Source organism: Schistocerca nitens, chromosome 1, assembly GCF_023898315.1.
Source record: "Schistocerca nitens isolate TAMUIC-IGC-003100 chromosome 1, iqSchNite1.1, whole genome shotgun sequence".
Lineage (NCBI taxonomy): Eukaryota > Metazoa > Arthropoda > Insecta > Orthoptera > Acrididae > Schistocerca > Schistocerca nitens.
Genome location: NC_064614.1, coordinates 356,339,313 through 356,361,481, shown reverse-complemented (window position 1 = coordinate 356,361,481; position 22,169 = coordinate 356,339,313). Strand labels below are relative to the sequence as shown.

The following is a 22,169-nucleotide window of genomic DNA, read 5'->3' as shown; positions in this document are numbered from 1 at the left end:
GTTCTCATTTTCTGTATTAAAGAATTATAAGCTGCTACTGTCTTGTCTTGGTTGCTGTATTCTTTACTTTACTTTGCAAGAGCATCGTGCGGCAACTATATTTTGTAATAAATTCAGCTAGATCTGTCCAGAACACCGACATACATCATCCGTTTCAAAATTCAGTGTGTACGTAAAGACAAGAAACACTATACCGATCAAACACGCGAGTCAGACACGTTACAAGGGCCCTGTGTTCAGCAATTCCCAGCCCACCGGATGAGATTGCACTCCCTGATATACACGCAGAGTTTTGCGCAGAAAAGCATTGCGTGTTTGCCAGCCTTTTAGTGTTCAGTTAACAAACATACGTCCTCGTGTTAGTGTTTCCTCTTATATACTACATTCTAAACTAGTGTAACAGTATACTAATAGACCTGCTTGTCGAAGATGGACGAATTGTCGATGATACGTGGTTTAACAATGTCTTCTATTAAGATCGACTTGTTACACAGGTTATAGCACAGTCCAAGACTGTGGGTTATATATTGAATCGAAGCGGCATCAGAGTTTATTTGACAGATCGAATCACAGTATGCTTGTTTATCTTTATGTTTATGTACCTTGATATTGTTTTGTTTACTGTTGTGAATATGGCGTCGTTGGTGGCAGATTACAGTTCTACTGGTTCAGAAAGTAGCAGTGACACAGATTCAGAAGAAGATGTCGAAGAGTAAGCTTAGCACATATTAAGTATTTTCTGAATCGATTCGTTCGCATTACGCAGAGTAAATATTGCTTTTGTCGCTCTGAGTATTCGATGTTATTAACACACAATAACAAAAGTAAACTGTAGCTGTCACTTTTGCTGTGTAACAAAATGCGCTAATTTTGTTTACAGAACTGAGTATACGTTGGAGATTATTGTGAATGTATCAACTCGCATTCAAATAGTTTTACTTTTGTGTTCTTTCATTTGATTGCATGAGAAAGAATGAGACGTTAGCCAATACTGAAACACTTGGGGCAGTCACGTTCTTGAAAGTTTATGCAGTTAAATACAGAAGGCTTCTCACATAAATTCTATTGTGTAGTAATTGGATGCATCTTATGATTGATTGCGGTCGCCAACCACTTTGAACCTAAATTGATATCAATAGTACAAGTATTAGTTACAAGTGTACTTTTACATGTAATAGTAAATATGCCGTTAATATTTGTTTAAGAAGACTTATGACACCACTTGGAAGTATAATGAGTATTGTTGGACAGTTCTATGACTATAGCTTTGAAGAAAATATTCCTATTTTTAACAGTCTTTCCTATCTCATAACGCCTTTGGTTATTGAAGGTTAGTTTGTGGTATTACCCTCTACCCCCCCCCCCCCCTTTCCATCTCTAAATATTGCTTGCGTTGACAGACTGATCTGTAGCATAGCCTGAGGTCTGGGTTGGATGGAAAGTGATAATGTGGTTGTAAGCTGGTGAAGCCAACAATTACAAATGTAGGTTTTAGTAACAGAATGATCTGTAGCATAGTCTAATGTTTACATTCATGACATATTTTATGCACTTTTTGCCATACAAACTAGAACTGTACAGGAAAGTCAGGAAACCTTTATTAGACATTGGACAAGTCTCCAACGAATTTTGGTGCATGGTGTATACATACCTGTTACAAACAAACTATGAAAAATGTGTGTGGTAGGAGGTTCCTCTATGTAACTTTTACCATTATTGAGCCAAGAAAGTTCTGTCGCATGGCTTTCACCCAAGGGAGTGTGCTGATATTGCAAGTGTTGTTTTTGCCACTAACACTAGTTTTCGTAGGGCCTCCTTCCATGCTGATAAGGCTGCAGTATTGTGCTCCTATTTCCAAATCCAAAGCAGCAGTTCCAGATGACCATTTAGAAGTGGGAGAAATGGCCAAAAAGTGTTTGTGTTAAATTCACACTTTAAATTGCAAAGAGAAAATGACAACTCAGCTGCAAAGCCAAAAACTTCTGGGACACTGTTCTGAAGGTTTTATTTTCACTCTGGATTTTGTTTTTGACAGCAAGTTTTGTTGTTTACCACACCATGCAGATTTGAAATAAAAGTCCCTCAACAGCCTGAATTGTATCAGTGTCTAGTGTAGAAGATAAAGCATGTCTCTTTCAGTTTGATAAAGCATTGTATGACCTTCATTGATGCACCACAAGCCATCTTATGGTGTACAGTGGAGAGCATGTTGTGTACCAGTGTCACTCCCCCCCCCCCCCCCCCCCCTTTTCTGTTCCAGTCATGAATGGTCTGTGAGAACAACAACTGTTTATAAGTCTCTGTGTGAGCTCAACTCTCTCATTTTAACCCCATGAGGTTGTGTTTTTAATTAGACACAGCTGGGAGGAAGCATTACATAGGTTCTCTCTCCTACAGTGTACACCCTCAGAATTTTAACAATTGACCAAACTGATGCACATTATCTCTCTTTTAACACCTGCTACTGGACATTTTGGCACATTCTAAATGACCCTATGATGAAACATGTTGCACTTCTTTGGATTTCTCTTTTAGCCCTGTCCTCCATTTTGCTGCAAGTTTGCAAGCACTGTAACATCTCTGTGTATAACAGTGCCATCTACAAAAGTCTGGCAGAACTTCTGACATTATCTGTAATGTAATAAGTGATGGGTTTCATAACATAATTATGGTGTATGCCCCAAGTTACTTTTATGTCAGAAGATTTTTCTCTTTTAAGAATGACCTGGTGTGTTTTGTTTGTTTGGAACTCTTCAATCAAATCACAAAGCTGGTCAGATATTGAATACGCTTGTGTTTCATTCATTAGGTGCCAGTGTGGTACTGTACCAAAAGCCTTCTGGAAGTCAAGGAACATGGAATCAGTTTGGACATTAAAATAAACTGCCCTCTGGGTCTTGTGGACAAGCAGAGTGAGCTGGGTTTCACATGAGCAATATTTGCAGCATCCATGTTTATTTCTGCAAAGATTATTTTCTGTCTCCAGAAACGTCATAATACATGACCATAAAAAATTTCCAAAATTCTACAGCAGACCGACATCAGTGGTATAGACCTGTACTTTAGAGCATCTGTTTGATGACCCTTCTCAAAAACAGGAATAATCAGAGCTTATTTCCAATCTCTTCTGGCGACCTGTAGTACACTGTTACTAGAAGAGGAGCAATTTCTTTTGCATATTCTTTGTACGAGGGCAGTTCAATAAGTAATGCAACACATTTTTTTTTCTGAAACAGGGGTTGTTTTATTCAGCATTGAAATACACCAGGTTATTCCCCAATCTTTTAGCTACACAACACTATTTTTCAACGTAATCTCCATTCAATGCTACGGCCTTGCGCCACCTTGAAATGAGGGCCTGTATGCCTGCACGGTACCATTCCACTGGTCGATGTCGGAGCCAACGTCGTACTGCATCAATAACTTCATCATCATCCGCGTAGTGCCTCCCATGGATTGTGTCCTTCATTGGGCCAAACATATGGAAATCCGACGGTGCGAGATCGGGGCTGTAGGGTGCATGAGGAAGAACAGTCCACTGAAGTTTTGTGAGCTCCTCTCGGGTGCGAAGACTTGTGTGAGGTCTTGCGTTGTCATGAAGAAGGAGAAGTTCGTTAAGATTTTTGTGCCTACGAACACGCTGAAGTCGTTTCTTCAATTTCTGAAGAGTAGCACAATACACTTCAGAGTTGATCGTTTGACCATGGGGAAGGACATCGAACAGAATAACCCCTTCAGCGTCCCAGAAGACTGTAACCATGACTTTACCGGCTGAGGGTATGGCTTTAAACTTTTTCTTGGTAGGGGAGTGGGTGTGGCGCCACTCCATTGATTGCTGTTTTGTTTCAGGTTCGAAGTAATGAACCCATGTTTCATCACCTGTAACAATCTTGGACAAGAAATTGTCACCCTCAGCCACATGACGAGCAAGCAATTCCGCACAGATGGTTCTCCTTTGCTCTTTATGGTGTTCGGTTAGACAACGAGGGACCCAGCTGGAACAAACCTTTGAATATCCCAACTGGTGAACAATTGTGACAGCACTACCAACAGAGATGTCAAGTTGAGCACTGAGTTGTTTGATGGTGATCCGTCGATCATCTCGAACGAGTGTGTTCGCACGCTCCGCCATTGCAGGAGTCACAGCTGTGCACGGCCGGCCCGCACGCGGGAGATCAGACAGTCTTGCTTGACCTTGCGGCGATGATGACACACGCTTTGCCCAACGACTCACCGTGCTTTTGTCCACTGCCAGATCACCGTAGACATTCTGCAAGCGCCTATGAATATCTGAGATGCCCTGGTTTTCCGCCAAAAGAAACTCGATCACTGCCCGTTGTTTGCAACGCACATCCGTTACAGACACCATTTTAACAGCTCCGTACAGCGCTGCCACCTGTCGGAAGTCAATGAAACTATACGAGACGAAGCGGGAATGTTTGAAAATATTCCACAAGAAATTTCCGGTTTTTTCAACCAAAATTGGCCGAGAAAAAAAATGTGTTGCATTACTTATTGAACTGCCCTCGTAGAATCATATATGTATCTCATTAGGGCCAATTGCCTTTCCTCTGTTGGATGACTTTAGTTGCTTTTTTATCCCACAGTCATGTATTTCGATATCTGGCATTTTGATATTCTTATGATGAATTATAAGTTATCGGAGGAGCTGCAGTGTAGTCCCTCTTGGTGAAGTAATTTTGAAAAAGGAAATAGTATTTTGGCCTTCTCTCTGTTATTTTTCCTTTTAATGCCATTATGGTGACAAAGTGTCTGAACAGATGGATTTGATTCATTTACCGATTTCATGTAGGACCAAACTTTCATGAGATTTTTTGTCAGATTGGTAGATAGATCCCCAGTTTAAAATTTGTTGAATGTCTGACAAACCACTTTCCTTATGCTAATTTTGACTTTGTTCAGTTTTTGTTTGTCTATTAAGCTTTGCCTTCATTTAAATCTGCAGTGAATCTCCCTATGCTTTTGAAGCAGCTTTCTAAAATGAACAGCCGGATCATGGTTGTCTTTTCCACCCGTCACAATTTTGTGCAGTACATACCTGTCTAAGGCATATTGTACAATACTCTTGAACTTTGTCCATTTTTGCTCAACATTTTCAGCCTCAGAGTTCTTGGCTTGATAATATGTGCCAAGGGTATTGGTCAACAAAGGTTACACATCTGAAGTTCATCAATGTTATCTACCATGAAGGGTCCATGCTGGTGACAGGTGTCAATAGAACAAGCCCCAATTCCCAGCTGATGTGCAGAAGCTGGCAGACCAGCATTGTCTAGCCAGAAGCAAATTCTTCTTAACTGACATTCCATTTGGGTAATCACTTATTCATGACAGTGGCATTAACCAACTGCCCATGGACAACAAAGCCATTGAGAATATGCACAAAGCAAGATATTACTGCAGTTGATGTAGACCATCTCTCTTTCCCCATATGTGGAATCGACAGCTAACCTAGATGGTGAAAAATCTCTGTTTGAATTTAAAGCTAGTCAGCAAAAAAGAGATAGAACACGCCAGATTACATTTTCACAACCGCAATCTACATCCACACAGATACTCTGCAAATCACACTTAAGTGCCTGGCAGAGGGTTATTCCAATCTTGAACAGCATGTAGAGAATGAACAGCAATACCTTTCTATGCGAGCTCTCATCTTCCTTATTTTATTATGAAACAATTGTACAACATTTTGTAAGATCATTGCAACTGTTTGCCTTTTTAGAGGACTACTACTGTACTCGCTGGTTTGCCCTGGTGCTGACCTCAAGATTTCTGAACAAAACAGATTTGGTGCTTACAGTATGGAGATATGTGCAATATAGTGGACACTGGAGAAATGATACCTATTCGCGCTATGAATTTTTCACCTGTTACAATTACCAAGTGCACTGCAATCCATCTTTTGCAGGTACTCAGTAGAGAACCTATTCTGTTCACCAGGCCACTCTCCCTCGCTTGAAGTAATTAGGGAAGGAGATGATATTTGGATGGGTAGCAAAGTACGCGAAAATTCAAGCCAACAGAATTGCACCTATAATAGCCAGTGGGGTCTATTGTTGTGCAATGTAATGTCACTGTATGTGAAAGACCTCGCTGTTAAGGCACAGGGGACCTCGCTGTTGAGGCGCACAGCCATTAGTCACGGAGAGTAGAACTGGGTGATAGTGAGAAATTTTCACTCACCTCCCGACTGGAAACTAACTTCTTGTGGTAGGATTTAAACTCAGTGAAAGGCCTTAGGCTACACATGAATGCCACATTTTGGAGGAGAAAAAGGGGGAAGTCCATAATTTGAATAGGGTGGGTAAGGGGTAAGATAGAGCACAACACGATAAACTTCAGTTGCTAACCCTCTTCCCCGTGTCCTCCTTTAATAACAGCTCCCCTCAGTTATATAGATAGGAACTGTCCTTTCACTGAATCTTTCTCTTGCTGTTTTCTGGATGCACACTCCAGTAGTTCCTGTCTCCAACTAACCTCCACTACCTCACTTCACTCGATTAATTTACACTCACACTATCCTTGTGAGGTCACCCTTTAGACTGTTGGGTTATTATGTGCGATGCTCAATGGAATAGCAGTTGCCTGTTACTGCTGTTGTGGAGTCGGTTCACATGCCTTTTGAATTTGTCTTTTTCTCCAATTTGTTTATGTACTCTCTTCAAGTTCGCATCCATGAACCATGGACCTTGTCGTTGGTGGAGAGACTTGCGTGCCTCAGCAATACAGTACCGTACTGTAGCTGCCACCACAATGGAGGGGTGTCTGTTGAGAGGCCAGACAGACATGTGATTCCTGAAGAGGGGAAGCAGCCTTTTCAGTAGTTGCAGGGGCAATAGTCTGGATGATTGACTAATCTGGCCTTGTAACATCAACCAAAATGGCATTGCTGTGCTGGTACTGCAAACGGCTGAAAGCAAGGGGAAACAACAGCTGTAATTTTTCCCGGGGGCATGCAGATTTTCTGTATGGTTAAACATTGATGGTGTCCTCTTGGGTAAAATATTCTGGAGGTAAAATAGTCTCCCATTCAGATCTTTGGGCAGGGACTATTCAGAAGGACGTCATTATCAGGAGAAACAAAACTGTCATTCTACAGATTGGAGCATGGAATGTCAGATCACTTAATCAGGCAGGTAGGTTAGAAAATTTGAAAAGGGAAATGGATAGATTAAAGTTAGATAGTGGGAATTAGTGACGTTCAGTGGCAGGAGGAACAAGACTTCTGGTCAGGTGAATACAGGGTTATAAATACAAAATCAGATAATAATAATGCAGGAGTAGCTTTAATAATGAATAAAAAAGCAGGAATGCGGATAAGTTATTACGAACAGCATAGTGAGCACATTATTGTAGGCAAGATAGACACGAAGCCCACACGTACCACAGTAGTCCAAGTTTATATGCCAACTAGCTCTGTAGATGATGAAGAGATTGAAGAAATGTATGATGTGATAAAATAAATTATTCAGATAGTTTCGGGAGACAAAAATGTAATGGTCATGGGGGACTTGAAATTGATTGTAGGAAAATGAAAAGGGAAAGTCGTAGGCAAATATGGACTGGGGGTAAGGAATGAAAGAGGAAGCCACCTGGTAGAATTTTGCACAGAGTACAATTTAATCATAGCTAACACTTTGTTTAAGAATGATGAAAAATGGCTATACACTTGGAAGAAGCCTGGAGACAATGAAAGGTTTCAGATAGATTATATAATGGTAAGACAGAGATTTAGGAATGAGGTTTTAAATTGTAAGACATTTCCAGGGACAGATATGGACTTTGATCACAATTTATTGGTTATGAACTGTAGATTAAAACTGAAGAAACTGCAAAAAGGAAGGAATTTAAGGAGATGGGAGGTTGTAGAGAGTTTTAGAGAGAGCATTAGGGAATGGTTGACAAGAACAGGGCAAGGAAATACAGTAGAAGAAGAATGGGTATCTTTGAAAAATGAAATAGTGAAGGCAGCGGAGGATCAAGTAGGTGAAAAGATGAGGGCTAATAGGAATCCTTGGGTAACAGAAGAGATATTGAAGTTAATTGGTGAAAGCAGAAAATATAAAAATGCAGTAAATGAAGCAGGTGAAAAGGAATACAAATGTCTCAAAAATGAGATCAACAGGAATGCAAAATGGCTAAGCAGGGATGGCTAGAGGACAAAAGTAAGGATGTAGAAGCATATATCTCCAGGGGTAAGATACTGCCTGCAAGAAAATTAGAGAGACCTTTGGAGAAAAGAGAACCACCTGTATGAATATCAAGAGCTCAGATGGAAAACCAGACCTAAGCAAAGAAGGAAACGGGAAGTTTTAACCCATGACAATGCAATCGTCGTAGCACTCACACAGATGAAGCTGCTGAAGTTACTGTTCTCGAATCCGTTGCTATGAATCAACATGTAAGCACACGACAGCTTGAACAAGAGTTTGACATTTCTAGAACCAGTGTACATTGTATTCTTACACGCCACCGGTTCCATCCTTACCTTGTATACCTACATCGAGAATTGCATGGGAACGATTTCCAGAATCATGTACAGTTCTGTCAGTGCGCACAGCAGCAAATCCTCGCCAACCCGAACTTCTTCTCCAATATTCTATTTACCGATGAATGTTCCTTCTCAAACAAAAGACAGGTAAATACAAGGAACGTGCATTATTGGTCCAGCAACAACCCACTATGGCTTAGACAGGTGGAACATCAGCATCAGTGGGAAGTTAACGTCTGGTGTGGGATGCTTGGTACTAAAATTATTGGCCCTTATTTCATCAATGGTAGTCTAAACGGCACAGTGTATGCCAGCTTCCTCAGATGAATTCTTCCTCCTCTTCTGGATGAAGTGCCCCTAAGAACCAGAATGCTTATATGGTATCAACACGATGGACGTCCAGCATATAATGCCTTTCATGCACGTCATGTTCTGAACTGAAGGTATCCTGCCAGATGGATTGATTGAGGAGAAACAGTTACTTGGCCTGCTAGGTCTCATAATTTAAATTCTCGTAACTTTTTTTTTTTTTGGGGGGGGGGGGGGGTTGCATTAAAGACATTGTCTATCGCGATATTCCAACAACTCCAGACGACATGTTGTTGTTGTTGTTGTTGTTGTTGTTGTGGTCCTGAGACTGGTTTGATGCAGCTCTCCATGCTACTCTATCCTGTGCAAGCTTCTTCATCTCCCAGTACCTACTGCAACCTACATCCTTCTGAATCTGCTTAGTGTATTCATCTCTTGGTCTCCCTCTATGATTTTTATCCTCCACACTGTCCTCCAATACTAAATTGGTGATCCCTTGATGCCTCAGAACATGTCCTACCAACCGATCCCTTCTTCTAGTCAAGTTGTGCCACAAACTCCTCTTCTCCCCAATCCTATTCAATACCTCATTAGTTATGTGATCTACCCATCTAATCTTCAGCATTCTTCTGTAGCACCACGTTTCAAAAGCTTCTATTCTCTTCTTGTCTAAACTATTTATCGTCCATCTTTGACTTCCATACATGGCTACACTCCATACAAATACTTTTAGAAACGACTTCCTGACACTTAAATCTATACTCGATGTTAACAAATTTCTCTTCTTCAGGAAGGCTCTCCTTGCCATTGCCAGTCTACATTTTATATCCTCTCTACTTCGACCTTCATCAGTTATTTTGCTCCCCAAATAGCAAAACTCCTTTACTACTTTACGTGTCTCATTTCCTAATCTAATTTCTTGAGCATCACCCGACTTAATTTGACTACATTCCATTATCCTCGTTTTGCTTTTGTTGATGTTCATCTTATATCCTCTTTTTCAAGACACTGTCCATTCCATTCAACTGCTCTTCCAAGTCCTTTGCTGTCTCTGACAGAATTACAATGTCATCAGCGAACCTCAAAACTTTTATTTCTTTCCATGGATTTTAATACCTACTCTGAATGTTTCTTTTGTTTCCTTTACTGCTTGCTCAATATACAGATTGAATAACATCAGGGAGAGGCTACTCTAAGACTACAAATGCTAGAAACATAGGTTTGCCTTTCCTTAATCTTTCTTCTAAGGTGAGTCGTAAGGTCAGTATTGCCTCACGTGTTCCAATATTTCTACGGAATCCAAACTGATCTTCCCCGAGGTCCGCTTCTACCAGTTTTTCCATTCGTCTGTAAAGAATTCGCGTTAGTATTTTGCAGCCGTGACTTATTAAACTAATAGTTCGGTAATTTTCACATCTGTCAACACCTGCTTTCTTTGTGATTGGAATTATTATATTCTTCTTGAAGTCTGAGGGTATTTCGCCCGTCTCATACATCTTGCTCACCAGATGGTAGAGTTTTGTCATGACTGGCTCTCTCGGGGCCTTGTTTCGACTCAGGTCTTTCAGTGCTCTGTCAAACTCTTCACGCAGTATCATATCTATTTCATCTTCATCTATATTCTCTTCCATTTCCGTAATATTATGCTCAAGTACATCGCCCCTTGAAACTTCCTGGCAGATTAATCTGCCAGGAAGTTTCATATCAGCGCACACTCCGCTGCAGAGTGAAAATCTCATTCTGGATACATCGACCTTGTATAGACCCTCTATATACTCTTTCCACCTTTCTGCTTTCCCTTCTTTGCTTAGAACTGGGTTTCCATCTGAGCTCTTGATATTCATACAAGTGGTTCTCTTTTCTCCAAAGGTCTCTTTAATTTTCCTGTAGGCAGTATCTATCTTACCCCTAAAGATAAGCCTCTACATCCATACATTTGTCCTGTAATCATCTCTGCTTAGCCATTTTGCACTTCCTGTCGATCTCATTTTTGAGACGTTTGTATTCCTTTTTGCCTGCTTCATTTACTGCATTTTTATATTTTCTCCTTTCATCAATTAAATTCAGTATCTCTTCTGTTACCCAAGGATTTCTATTAGCCCTCGTCTTTTTACCTACTTGATCCTCTGCTGCCTTCACTATTTCATCTCTCGAAGCTACCCATTCTTCTTCTAGTGTATTTCTTTCCCCCATTCTTGTCAATCGTTCCCTAATGCTCTCCCTGAAACTCTGTACAACCTCTGGTTTAGTCAGGTCCCATCTCCTTAAATTCCCACCTTTTTGCAGTTTCTTCAGTTTTAATCTACAATTCTTAACTAATAGACTGTGGTCAGAGTCCACATCTGCCCCTGGAAATGTCTTACAGTTTGAAACCTGGTTCCTAAATCTCTGTCTTACCATTATATAATCTATCTGAAACCTGTCAGTATCTCCAGGCTTCTTCCATGTATACAACCTTCTTTTATGATTCTTGAACTAAGTGTTAGCTATGATTGAGTTGTGCTCTGTGCAAAATTCTACCAGGCGGCTTCCTCTTTCATTTCTTCCCCCCAATCCAGATTCACCTACTATGTTTCCTTCTCTTCCTTTTCCTACTATCGAATTCCCATCACCCGTGACTATTAAATTTTCATCTCCCTTCACTATCTGAATAATTTCTTTTATCTCCTCATACATTTCTTCAATTTCTTCGTCATCTGCAGAGCTAGTTGGCATATAAACTTGTACTACTATAGTAGGTGTGGGCTTCGTGTCTATCTTGGCCACAATAATGCGTTCACTATGCTGTTTTTAGTAGGTTACCCGTACTCCTATTTTTTTTATTCATTATTAAACTGACTCCTGCATTACCCCTATTTGATTTTCGCTGATCATGCACTAAAACTGTTGTTGGGCAGACCATGATATTTTCATTTATTGCTTCTTTGCTACTAATTGTATTTGTATCACATTTAGCAGACAGTATCCACAGATGCTGCTGAATGTCCCTACAAAATAATATCATTGTATGACATATAGTTCAGAAGATATGAGGGAAGGAAGAGATGAACAGGGAGAGGAAGAGGAGGATATGGACATAGAAAGGAAAGAGGAGGAGATGGGCAGAGAGAGGGGAAACAACAGACGGGGGGAGAGACGTGTATGAGGAGATGGACAGAGAGAGGGGAGAGGAAGAGATGGACTAATAGAATTGAAATAAAAACATACCAGAGGAATGCTGGGAACTCAGCTAGTTTTAAACATTTTGTTAGGTTTCTGGTTAGGGATTGAAAATGATGATTCCTCAATGTGCTCATTATTTTAAAATGTATTACCCACCAGTCATAGGGAGCAGACAGAATTTGTCTACACCAGTTTTGTAGAGTTTTTTTTATGATTTGGCAAAATTAATGCTGTATGATATCTGGGGCTGCTCTGTCACCCTGCATGATGACGTGTGTGGAGTCCATCATGAAGAAATCATGTGGGCACGCTATCACATGGACATTTAAAACCAGCTCCAGCCCCAACTTTGATGATGAGGACGGAGAGCTATCACTTCTCGTTATGTGGCATTTCTTCAAGGTATGGCAAGTACATAAAATTTATTTGTTATATAAGGCACGCTGCATGCCACAGATAACTGTTTACCCACCTATAGTAAACATTGCAATAATCACTTATAAACAAAGAACCCCTTTGAAATTCAAGCAAATAGCTATATTTTACAAACTGATGCAGCAGATATTGTGTTATACTTAGCATGCAGCAGATAACCACACTGGTTTCTGAAGAAACCCAGAGTTACTCTTTTTGTTTTTAAAGGAAGTGTCCTCAATATAGTTTTTAAAATTTCTTTTGCAATACAGGTATTTCATGCAAGCATCAAAATTTTATTGCAGTCTGTACTGATGAATCTGAACATGAGGACTATGTTTACTACTCAGATGTTTTCCCATACCAAGCCTCAGGATTTGCCTGCCAAAAAAATTTGCAGTTCACATTGAACTGTATGTGACCCAAAGGCACTGGAGCAGAAATGACATGACAGAGGGAAGAATTTGCTCTGTTTACCTCAGTGCTCTTCAAGCAACTCAGCAGGTGTACCCAGCAGAGAAAATGTTCCAGATTATTCATCGTTATCTTCTCTTGCAACAATAACAGAAGAAGAAAGTAAGATTCTGCATGTTGGAATTCAGGGGAATGAGGAAAGCGACATACCACATTTTAACAAGAGTTTTATATTCAGATGTGAGGGCAGCAGTATATATTTTAAGTAGAGATCTGCCCTCTATTTTAGCTGATGATAAGGCGAGTGTAATGCACATTTAAAAATATTGTGAGCTGTCTGGACTGAGGTCTAGAGTTACAGATTGGAGATTTTAATGTGTTTTCACAGGATTAGCACACTGTGTGTATTTACATTGATGTTTTACATTTTGCTCTGCCAGTCAGTGTCCATATTTTATTGAAATTTGTCTGCTCTATTAATACAGTGTTGTTATTTCTGGATATGTGAGTGCATGCATGGTGTAAATATGCATATGTGTTTTTTGAATATGTTTCATATTTAACTTAGCGATATATTTATCATTTTGCAATTTTCATCACACTTGCCTTCACCTTTTTTTATATTGGTACCACAGAAAATAATACCAATCTGCAGGAATCCTACCACCACCACCACCACCACCAAGGCCGGCCGAAGTGGCCGTGCGGTTAAAGGCGCTGCAGTCTGGAACCGCAAGACCGCTACGGTCGCAGGTTCGAATCCTGCCTCGGGCATGGATGTTTGTGATGTCCTTAGGTTAGTTAGGTTTAACTAGTTCTAAGTTCTAGGGGACTAATGACCTCAGCAGTTGAGTCCCATAGTGCTCAGAGCCATTTGAACCACCACCAAGCTTTAACATTGGTGCCATGAAAATGGGATTATGTTATTGAAATCACCAAATTTAAAGCAAAGCTTTGTATAGAATGAAGCTTTCACTTGGCAGCAGTATATGCTGTCTTGAAAATTTCTGGATTAAGAAGTTTCAATATTTTGTATACATTTCCCCCATGAAATCATCAGTTTAATGTACGGTGGTATGCATATGCTTGCATCGTATAGTGCATACTGAGATTCACATGTTTGTACATTTTTTCTATTTGTTGTACAATTACAATAACATCAGACTAACCAGCAATAAAAGTCATTTGAGGGAGGTAGCAACATGATGCAGATATAATCCCAGTTGCTATCATCTCATTGGTGAGTAGAAGGATCATGTGACAACGAGAAAATGAGTTGTTGGAAGCAGGGGAAGGGAGGGAGGGGGGAGATAGAGAGAGAGGGGGGAGACAGAGGGGGGGGGGGTGAGTTGTGGACAGCCAAACCAATTTGATGAAGCAATACTGTCCCCAAAGGGCCTTCAGCTGTATACTTCCCTCATGTCGGCATAATTTATAAATATTTGGCATCCTTTTATGAATTCCCTCACTCTTATATCTTAAGAACCTGATGCCTTAGACCTTTTAATGGTAATGAAAGCTAATTTTATCAATACCTAATGCAGGAACAGTCCTACTCATCAGTGGAGGGGGCTGTTTTCAGCCCAGGGAAAACCCCTGCCTGACCTTCTCCCCCACTAACACCCCTCCCCTTCACCACTCCATTAATTTTCACTGAAACAAGGCATGTTTCAACTTTGAAAATGTTATTTTTGATCATTACTGTTAAGTGTTAAGGGAGAATATTGCTACAGTTCTCTTGTTAAGGTATTTTTTTTAACCTGATTGACCTACAATAGAAGGGCTGTAAAACAACAGTCCCTGTAAAACAACAGTCTAATCCTACAACATATAAGATAAACTGTTGCCAACCCCTGTGATGGGAGGAAGTAACATTTACCAGGCTAAGAATAGGGCATTTTTCATTGATACACAGCTTCCATTTTTGGTGAGATGACCAGCCAGTATGTGAAAGTTGTTTCAGTTTAACATATTTTAGCAGAAATGTTTTATTTATCGTCAAGAGGGCAAGTCTCAGCTTACCTGGGATCTCTGCTATTTTAGACAACAATGGGACAAATGTATCACATATTTTAAAATTTTGTGAAATGTTAGTACACATCTATAACTGTAATATGTTAATCGGGTGATTCTCTGTTGTAATATTTTACAGTTATCTTTAGAGCAATTTTGATCATTACAAATTTTTTATCGGTTCTAGTAATTAGACATCTACACATTTTGGTTACAGTGATACAGATATATGATTGTTGTACAGTTTAGTATGTCACCTGATTTTATCCCCAAAACACTGGAAGATTTAATGAATTACAAGTGGGTTGGTCAATCCAGTTCTTGTTCACAACCAGCCATATACATTCATGTTAAAATTGTATGATTTTACCACAGTTTTGCTCTTATATAAAGGGCAAATGGCAGGACAGTTCTATCTTATCGCCTATCATCACTCCTCATTTGCAGTTAGCTCACCAACAAACAGGAGAATAAGGAGTGTTGGTGTTGGTAGGGATTTAGCCCTCCCCACATGACTGGTCCATAAATGATTACTTTTCAGGGCATAAAAAAAATGTTGCTGATATATCAGTGGGACACAACTGTACAGTAATATTGCTTGTGAGAAAAGACTTACTTGTTCTTTTCACTAAGTGCACGAGTCAAATTCAGCTAGGGTCCCAATGACCATGATGTAGAGCACCTTAATACAAATGTAGTTATTTGGTGTCCAGTAAAGTGAGAGTGGTCTCCTCACTGCTACCTCCAAGACTAAGTGTAAAGTTTAAAACTCACTCACACATCATTACCTCAAGTCATAAAGTGTTAACACAAGGCTCCCTGTCACATGTACTGCCCCAAAACTGTGTGCGCACCTCATACTACATGCACTTTATAAGGCAGTTGAGTAGCACAGTACAAAGGCTGTTGAATAGCCCTGAAGATGACTTTTTTAATAAAGATAAATGAATAGAAATTGTAATCTGTGGCACACTTTAGTACTAGCATTATTTGTTAATTTCATAATTTACTATACTGTTTCAGTGAAGTTTAGTTAAATACAGGGCAAAACTTTCTATAATTACAACTTGTATCCCTTCATTTCAGAACGATCAAAGGAGGCTGCAGTTCTGAGAAGCTTCCTCATCCTGAGTTTGGCTCTGCTGGCATATCCTGCATGAAGAGTTCTGTGTTCTCTAATCCCTTTGTAGAGGCAGAAAATGCAAAGAAAGCCATTCTTGAGAAACATGTTAAAATGACACCAACAAAAGAAGAGATAACGATGATTAATGGGAAGAAAATATGTTGGAATTTCAGGAAAGGAAGATGTAGGTTTGGCCACAACTGCAAATTTGCACATGATTCTGATTTGCCAAATATGAACACAGAAAATCAGTCTGAAAGTGGTGATGTATATAATGGTCAGACAGTTGTTTTACATGACAGTGTTGGAACTGGTGATTCTGAAATTAGCAAATGTAGTGAGAATTTACTAAGTGTAGTAAGTAAGAAAAAGAGGCCAGGTCTTGCGCAGGAACTTGTTCCTGGAAAGAAGGTACTGAAATTGTACAAAAAACAAAAAGTTAAGGATGGTATTTGGAGTGGTAGCACAGCTGGTAACAAGTGAAAATGTTTCTAACTGGAAATGAATTGCAGTTTTTCTTTTAATTATAAATATCAACTTCTAATATATACATTTTAGTTTTATTAAATGGTATTCTACCAACTTAAAACGTGTTTGATTTTCCAAAACAATATTTCAGTGTATTTGCATTTTAATTTCTTTGAGTAACCAAAATCCACTAGCAAATGAATGTTATACAAACAAAGATTTACCTTTGTGTGTGTGTGTGTGTGTGTGTGTGTGTGTGTGTGTGTGTGTGTGTGTGTGTGTGTGTGTAAGGCATCACCTACGAACAAATCTATGGTTATGCAATGGCAGTACCTTGCCTCCTAGCTGGTATCCCTGCAACAGATGTAGATGCAAGACCTGTCCAATGCATCCTCTACTACCACTGACCCCATTCCTGTCACTGGCATCTCCTGAATGGAATCATTCTGAGTTGATCTACTCGAGGGTCACCTAGAGAAATCCTTCCTAACCACCCAGAATCCCAAACCCATCACCTGGTTCAGATTCACTGATGTCATCTTCATGATCTGGACCGAGGGTGTCGACATTCTAACCACATTCCTCCAAAACACCCTGAAATGAAAAATATCCTCTGTTGCATTCTTCCCACCTATCCCATAGTGGTACTCTTCCAACCACCCAACCTACGCAATACCCTAGCCTGTCCCTACTCCTTCCCTGCACCCAGCCCCTTGCCTCCTAGCTGGTATCCCTGCAACAGATGTAGATGCAAGACCTGTCCAGTGCATCCTCTCACTACCACTGACCCCATTCCTGTCACTGGCATCTCCTGCCTCATTAAATGCAAGGCCACCTGTAAGAGCAGCCATGTGATCTACCAACTTAGTTACAACCACTGTGCTGCATTTTAATTGGACATGACAACAAACAAGATGTCTGTCTGCGTGAATGACACAGAGAGGGGTGGCGCAGTGGTTAGGACACTGGACTCGCAGAATGACAGTTCAAATCTGCGACCAGCCATCCTGATGTAGATATTCTGCGATTTTCCTAAATCGCTGTTGGCAAATGCTGAGATAGTTTCTTTGAAAAGGGCACAACTGATTTCCTAATCCAAATTTGTGATCTATCTCTACTGACCTCACTGTAAATGGAACCTTAAACTCTAACCTTTCTTCCTTTGCATGAATGGTCATGGCCAAACTGTGGCAAAGAGACAGCTGTACCACTCAATTGCTAAACATGCCACCCAACATTATGTGCTTCACTTTAATAACTGCTTCACAGCCTGTGCCATTTGGATTCCTCCTGCTAACATCAGTTTTTGTAAACTGCACAAATGGGAACTCTGCCTACAACATATCCTTTGTTCCCACGATCCCCCTGGCTTCGACCTTCACTAGCCCTATATTCCGTCTGCTCTTCCCTGCTCCCACTCCAGTAGTACACATGCCTATCCACGTGTGTAGTCATTTCTTCTTCTCCTTCTATGCTCCCTTTCCTCATTCCTCGAGGCCCCTCCCCCTCCCCCAGCACTGCCTCTCGATGCTGCACCTGGCAACTCTATCGTGTCCCCAACATGTCCCTACATGCTTCCAGAGGCAGCACTAGTATCTTTCCTCACCTCTAAGCTGCTACCCCTCGTCTCGCGCCTCTTCCGTACCCCCACTGCTCAGATTCAGTTACATTCAGGCCTTAGTGCCTGGAGACAATGGCAATGAGTTATTCTTGTGTGTGTGGTTTCTATTTGTGAAGAAGGATGATTTCCCAAAGCTGAAATATTTCCATCATTCTTTTTCATTGTGCCTGTCTGCAACATGGCGTCTCCTCTTTGTGGTGAGTAGCAGTATGTCCTTTCCATGTTATCGGTAATATTGCATTATTTTTGGAAGTCAATGATAACAGCAGTGTATTGCTGAGGGAAACTGCTTAACTAAGGACACTGAGGGAAACTGCTTAACTAGGGAAAGGGCTTCTTCAGTGCTCTTGCCATTGCTAATGTTCTAACTGTGATGCATCATATAAGCCACATTCTCTGTGACATGCTGCCATTCAGAGGCAATATGCACACTGGCTACCTCATCTTGTGCAATTTGCATATACTGTGTAAATGGTTTTGCCTGCTGCGTCACTATGACAAACTAAACTGTATCAATACAGTTCATTGGAGATGCAGTGCCATCATTATTTGTGCTTTCTGTATAATAAAGTGTGTATTCAATAAACTGTAGTTTTCACAACTTTAAAACCAGTAATCAGGTTACACCAACTTCACATATTCAGTATAAAATGTACTACAGACCTGGCACTACTCAGATTCCATTAATTAAAGCTGCTCTTACAGATGACGTGAAAATGGAGTATAGGGTGACCACGGGTTTGGACAAAGACAGGGTTTCCACTCAAAGGAATCACGTGGGATGTGCTCATTGACAACACCTGCAACTACAGTGTTCTATAGCAGAAGCTGTTGGCTCTCCAGTGTGCACATTATACAGAGCTTTCTTCTTAGACTTTCTTGAAGTACACTTGTTAACTTCACTAAGATGCCAAAAGAACACAGAAACCCAATTTTGGAAAACAGTGGGCTACTAAATACACTTAACGTGCACACGATAAAACAGGTTTCAGAGTTGTTTTTTAACTTGTTTGCCTCCATATCCTCCAAGTTAATCCCAAACAAAGTGTTCATTTGTACATAATCAATGGAGATGCACACAGCTAACTACAAAAAATCATACAAAAGACAATGTACTTTTTTATATAGACAACAAATTTTATTGCAAAAACCTTCAAATACAGAATTTAAGCTATAATCTAATATGGTTTCTGCTTGGTTCAGCCTGTGGCACAGTAAGTGATCTTACATTATATTGGCTCATATTTTGTGACATGTTGCCAAAATCCAACAATGCTGTGCCACATGAAATTCCTTATTGTGAATTCACAAACCTTCATCCTGCTCCTCATCCATATTAATTTTCACTTCCTGTGTGAGGGTGTTTTCAGTTACAGGTGTGATTTTGCAGACTATAATTGTAAATAACGTTATGCAGATGTATTAATCTGTAATGCCGTGTTATGACTTGGACCAGGCAGATAAGTATGACTGAAAGGATTGAAATTACTAGACCCATCCTTAGACAATATTTTACAAATTGCATAGTCATTCAATTTGGTATGGCTGTAGATAAGGGAGTTACAAAAGAAAGTGGAAATCAGAAGTGCACGACATACATTCAGTTCCTCATCTGACCTTATGGAACAAATATGGCATGGCATGCTGCTGGTACACAAATATCTTTACAGTAATCAATTTTGCTAGCATGGCATGGCACTAGTTGGTCTACAACAGAATGTTGCTGTAGTCCTAGCATGATTTTGTTAGCCCAACAACACTCTCTCTGTGTCAAATATGCATATGTGATGTTACAACTATTGTTGTTGTTCTGATTCTTTTGTGTTGTGCATGGTCAACTGATATCAGCATTCTGACAGCAGTTTGTAAATACTGTTACAGCTGTGGCCATGTAACTCATATCTATTAAATCAGAATGAAAACAAGGGCTCCACCCTTAAGATACAGTGAAACCTTGCTTTTACACTTTTCAAGTGACTTCCAAAAAATGGTGTGATATAAAGTTTTAACCTGCAAAAGTTACATATAGGATACCCCTTGCATTTTCACACTTTATGTATATGTACATAATAAGCATAAAAATACTTGTTAGAGGCTTCTTTATTATCTAATAAAGGTTTATTTTCGAATAAAAACTGCTGATGTGATGGGAACTGTCTGGGAAGTAGAAACGTTTGACTCAATTTCACACATCATAATCGACATATTTGGCAAGCCTGCAGCTGTAATTTATTAGTTAAATAATGAAACACTGCGTCAGTTACGTATGTTTTGATGCTTATCTCGAAGTGTTTCGACAATTTTTTCTCGTTGTCAAGTTCAAATATTTACTAAGTATTTTGTGGGGCATTTGCACCTGTGTTGTTTTGTCGCTCATGCACTGTATTCGTCTTTCTGAGGTTATCAGGTACTTTAAGTCCTCAGTTATATAGATAAACCCGACACACACGCAAACTATCACTTAGATTGTTTGTTTGCATTGTTGTTGTTGTTGTTGTTGTTGTGGTCTTCAGTTCTGAGACTGGTTTGATGCAGCTCTCCATGCTACTCTATCCTGTGCAAGCTTCTTCATCTCCCAGTACCTACTGCAACCTACATCCTTTTGATTCTGTTTAGTGTATTCATCTCTTGGTCTCCCTCTATGATTTTTACCCTCCACTCTGTCCTCCAATGCTAAATTGGTGATCCCTTGATGCCTCAGAACATGTCCTACCAATCGACCCCTTCTTCTAGTCAAGTTGTGCCACAAACTTCTCTTCTCCCCAATCCTATTCAATACCTCCTCATTAGTTATGTGATCTACCCATCTAATCTTCAGCATTCTTCTGTAGCACCACATTTTGAAAGCTTCTATTCTCTTCTTGTCCAAACTATTTATCGTCCATGTTTCACTTACATACATGGCTACACTCCATACAAATACTTTCAGAAATGACTTACTGACACTTAAATCTATACTCGATGTTAACAATTCAGAAACACTTTCCATGCCATTGCCAGTCTACATTTTATATCTATATATGACGGTAGTATCCGTTTCCGAAAGAACAGTTACCGTGGATGACCATGCAGCTTTGCTAGAAATGAAATGATAATTAAATGGACACCCTAGCTGCAAACAGGCGTTGATGTACTTCATTGGGGACATGTTGAAAATGTGTGCCCCGACCGGGATTCGAACCCGGGATCTCCTGCTTACATGGCAGACGCTCTATCCATCTGAGCCACCGTGGGCACAGAGGATAGTGCGTCTGCAGGGACTTATCCCTTGCACGCTCCCCGTGAGATCCACATTCCCAACATGTCCACACCACCACATTCGTAGTGCGCCTAATAGATGTTTGCCCATCATACTCATTACTCGTGGCAGATTAATCTACCAAGTCCCGTACGAGTTCGGGCATAGCGTGTGCGTTCGCACAAGAAGGTCAATGGCCGGGAGGCCATATTTTAACTATATATGACAGTAGTATCTGTTCCCGAAAGAATGTGGTGGTGTGGACATGTTGGGAATGTGGATCTCACGGGGAGCGTGCAAGGGATAAGTCCCTGCAGACGCACTATCCTCTGTGCCCACGGTGGCTCAGATGGATAGAGCGTCTGCCATGTAAGCAGGAGATCCCGGGTTCGAGTCCCGGTCGGGGCACACATTTTCAACATGTCCCCAATGAAGTACATCAACGCCTGTTTGCAGCTAGGGTGTCCATTTAATTATCATTACATTTTATATCCTCTCTACTTCGACCATCATCAGTTATTTTGCTTCGCAAATAGCAAAACTCCTTTACTACTTTAAGTGTGTCATTTCCTAATCTAATACCCTCAGCATCTCCCGACTTAATTCGACTACATTCCATTATCCTCGTTTTGCTTTTGTTGATGTTCATCTTATATCCTCCTTTCAAGACGCAATCCATTCCGTTCAACTGCTCTTCCAAGTCCTTTGCTGTCTCTGACAGAATTACAATGTCATCGGCGAACCTCAAGGTTTTTATTTCTTCTCCATGGATTTTAATACCTACTCCGAATTTTTCTTTTGTTTCCTTCACTGCTTGCTCAATATACAGATTGAATAATATCGGGAAGAGGCTACAACCCTGTCTCACTCCCTTCCCAACCACTGCTTCCTTTTCATG

The 22,169-nt window shown here is 40.3% G+C and overlaps 1 protein-coding gene and 2 non-coding genes across 3 annotated transcripts; 2 read left to right on the top strand and 1 right to left on the bottom strand.

Annotated features, from left to right (window-relative positions):
- Positions 1-418: 418 nt before the first annotated feature.
- On the top strand, positions 419-16,533 carry LOC126235730 (uncharacterized). Its single transcript, XM_049944508.1, has 2 exons — positions 419-712; positions 15,908-16,533. The coding sequence occupies exons 1-2, from the start codon at positions 591-593 to the stop codon at positions 16,425-16,427; spliced, it is 642 nt and encodes a 213-aa protein (XP_049800465.1). The 5' UTR covers positions 419-590; the 3' UTR covers positions 16,428-16,533.
- A 4,660-nt stretch (positions 16,534-21,193) lies between these two features.
- On the bottom strand, positions 21,194-21,268 carry Trnat-ugu (transfer RNA threonine (anticodon UGU)). Its single transcript has one exon. It is a non-coding gene; the product is annotated as a tRNA-Thr (tRNA).
- Positions 21,269-21,604: 336 nt separating this feature from the next.
- Trnat-ugu (transfer RNA threonine (anticodon UGU)) lies at positions 21,605-21,679 on the top strand. The gene has a single exon. It is a non-coding gene; the product is annotated as a tRNA-Thr (tRNA).
- Positions 21,680-22,169: the final 490 nt, after the last annotated feature.

Excerpts from the sequence above, each read along its gene's own strand:
- LOC126235730 (XM_049944508.1), top strand. The coding sequence starts at position 591 with ATGTTTATGTACCTTGATATTGTTTTGTTTACTGTTGTGAATATGGCG. Across the intron at positions 713-15,907 it reads TCAGAAGAAGATGTCGAAGA|AACGATCAAAGGAGGCTGCA; the intron begins GTAAGCTTAGCA and ends CCTTCATTTCAG.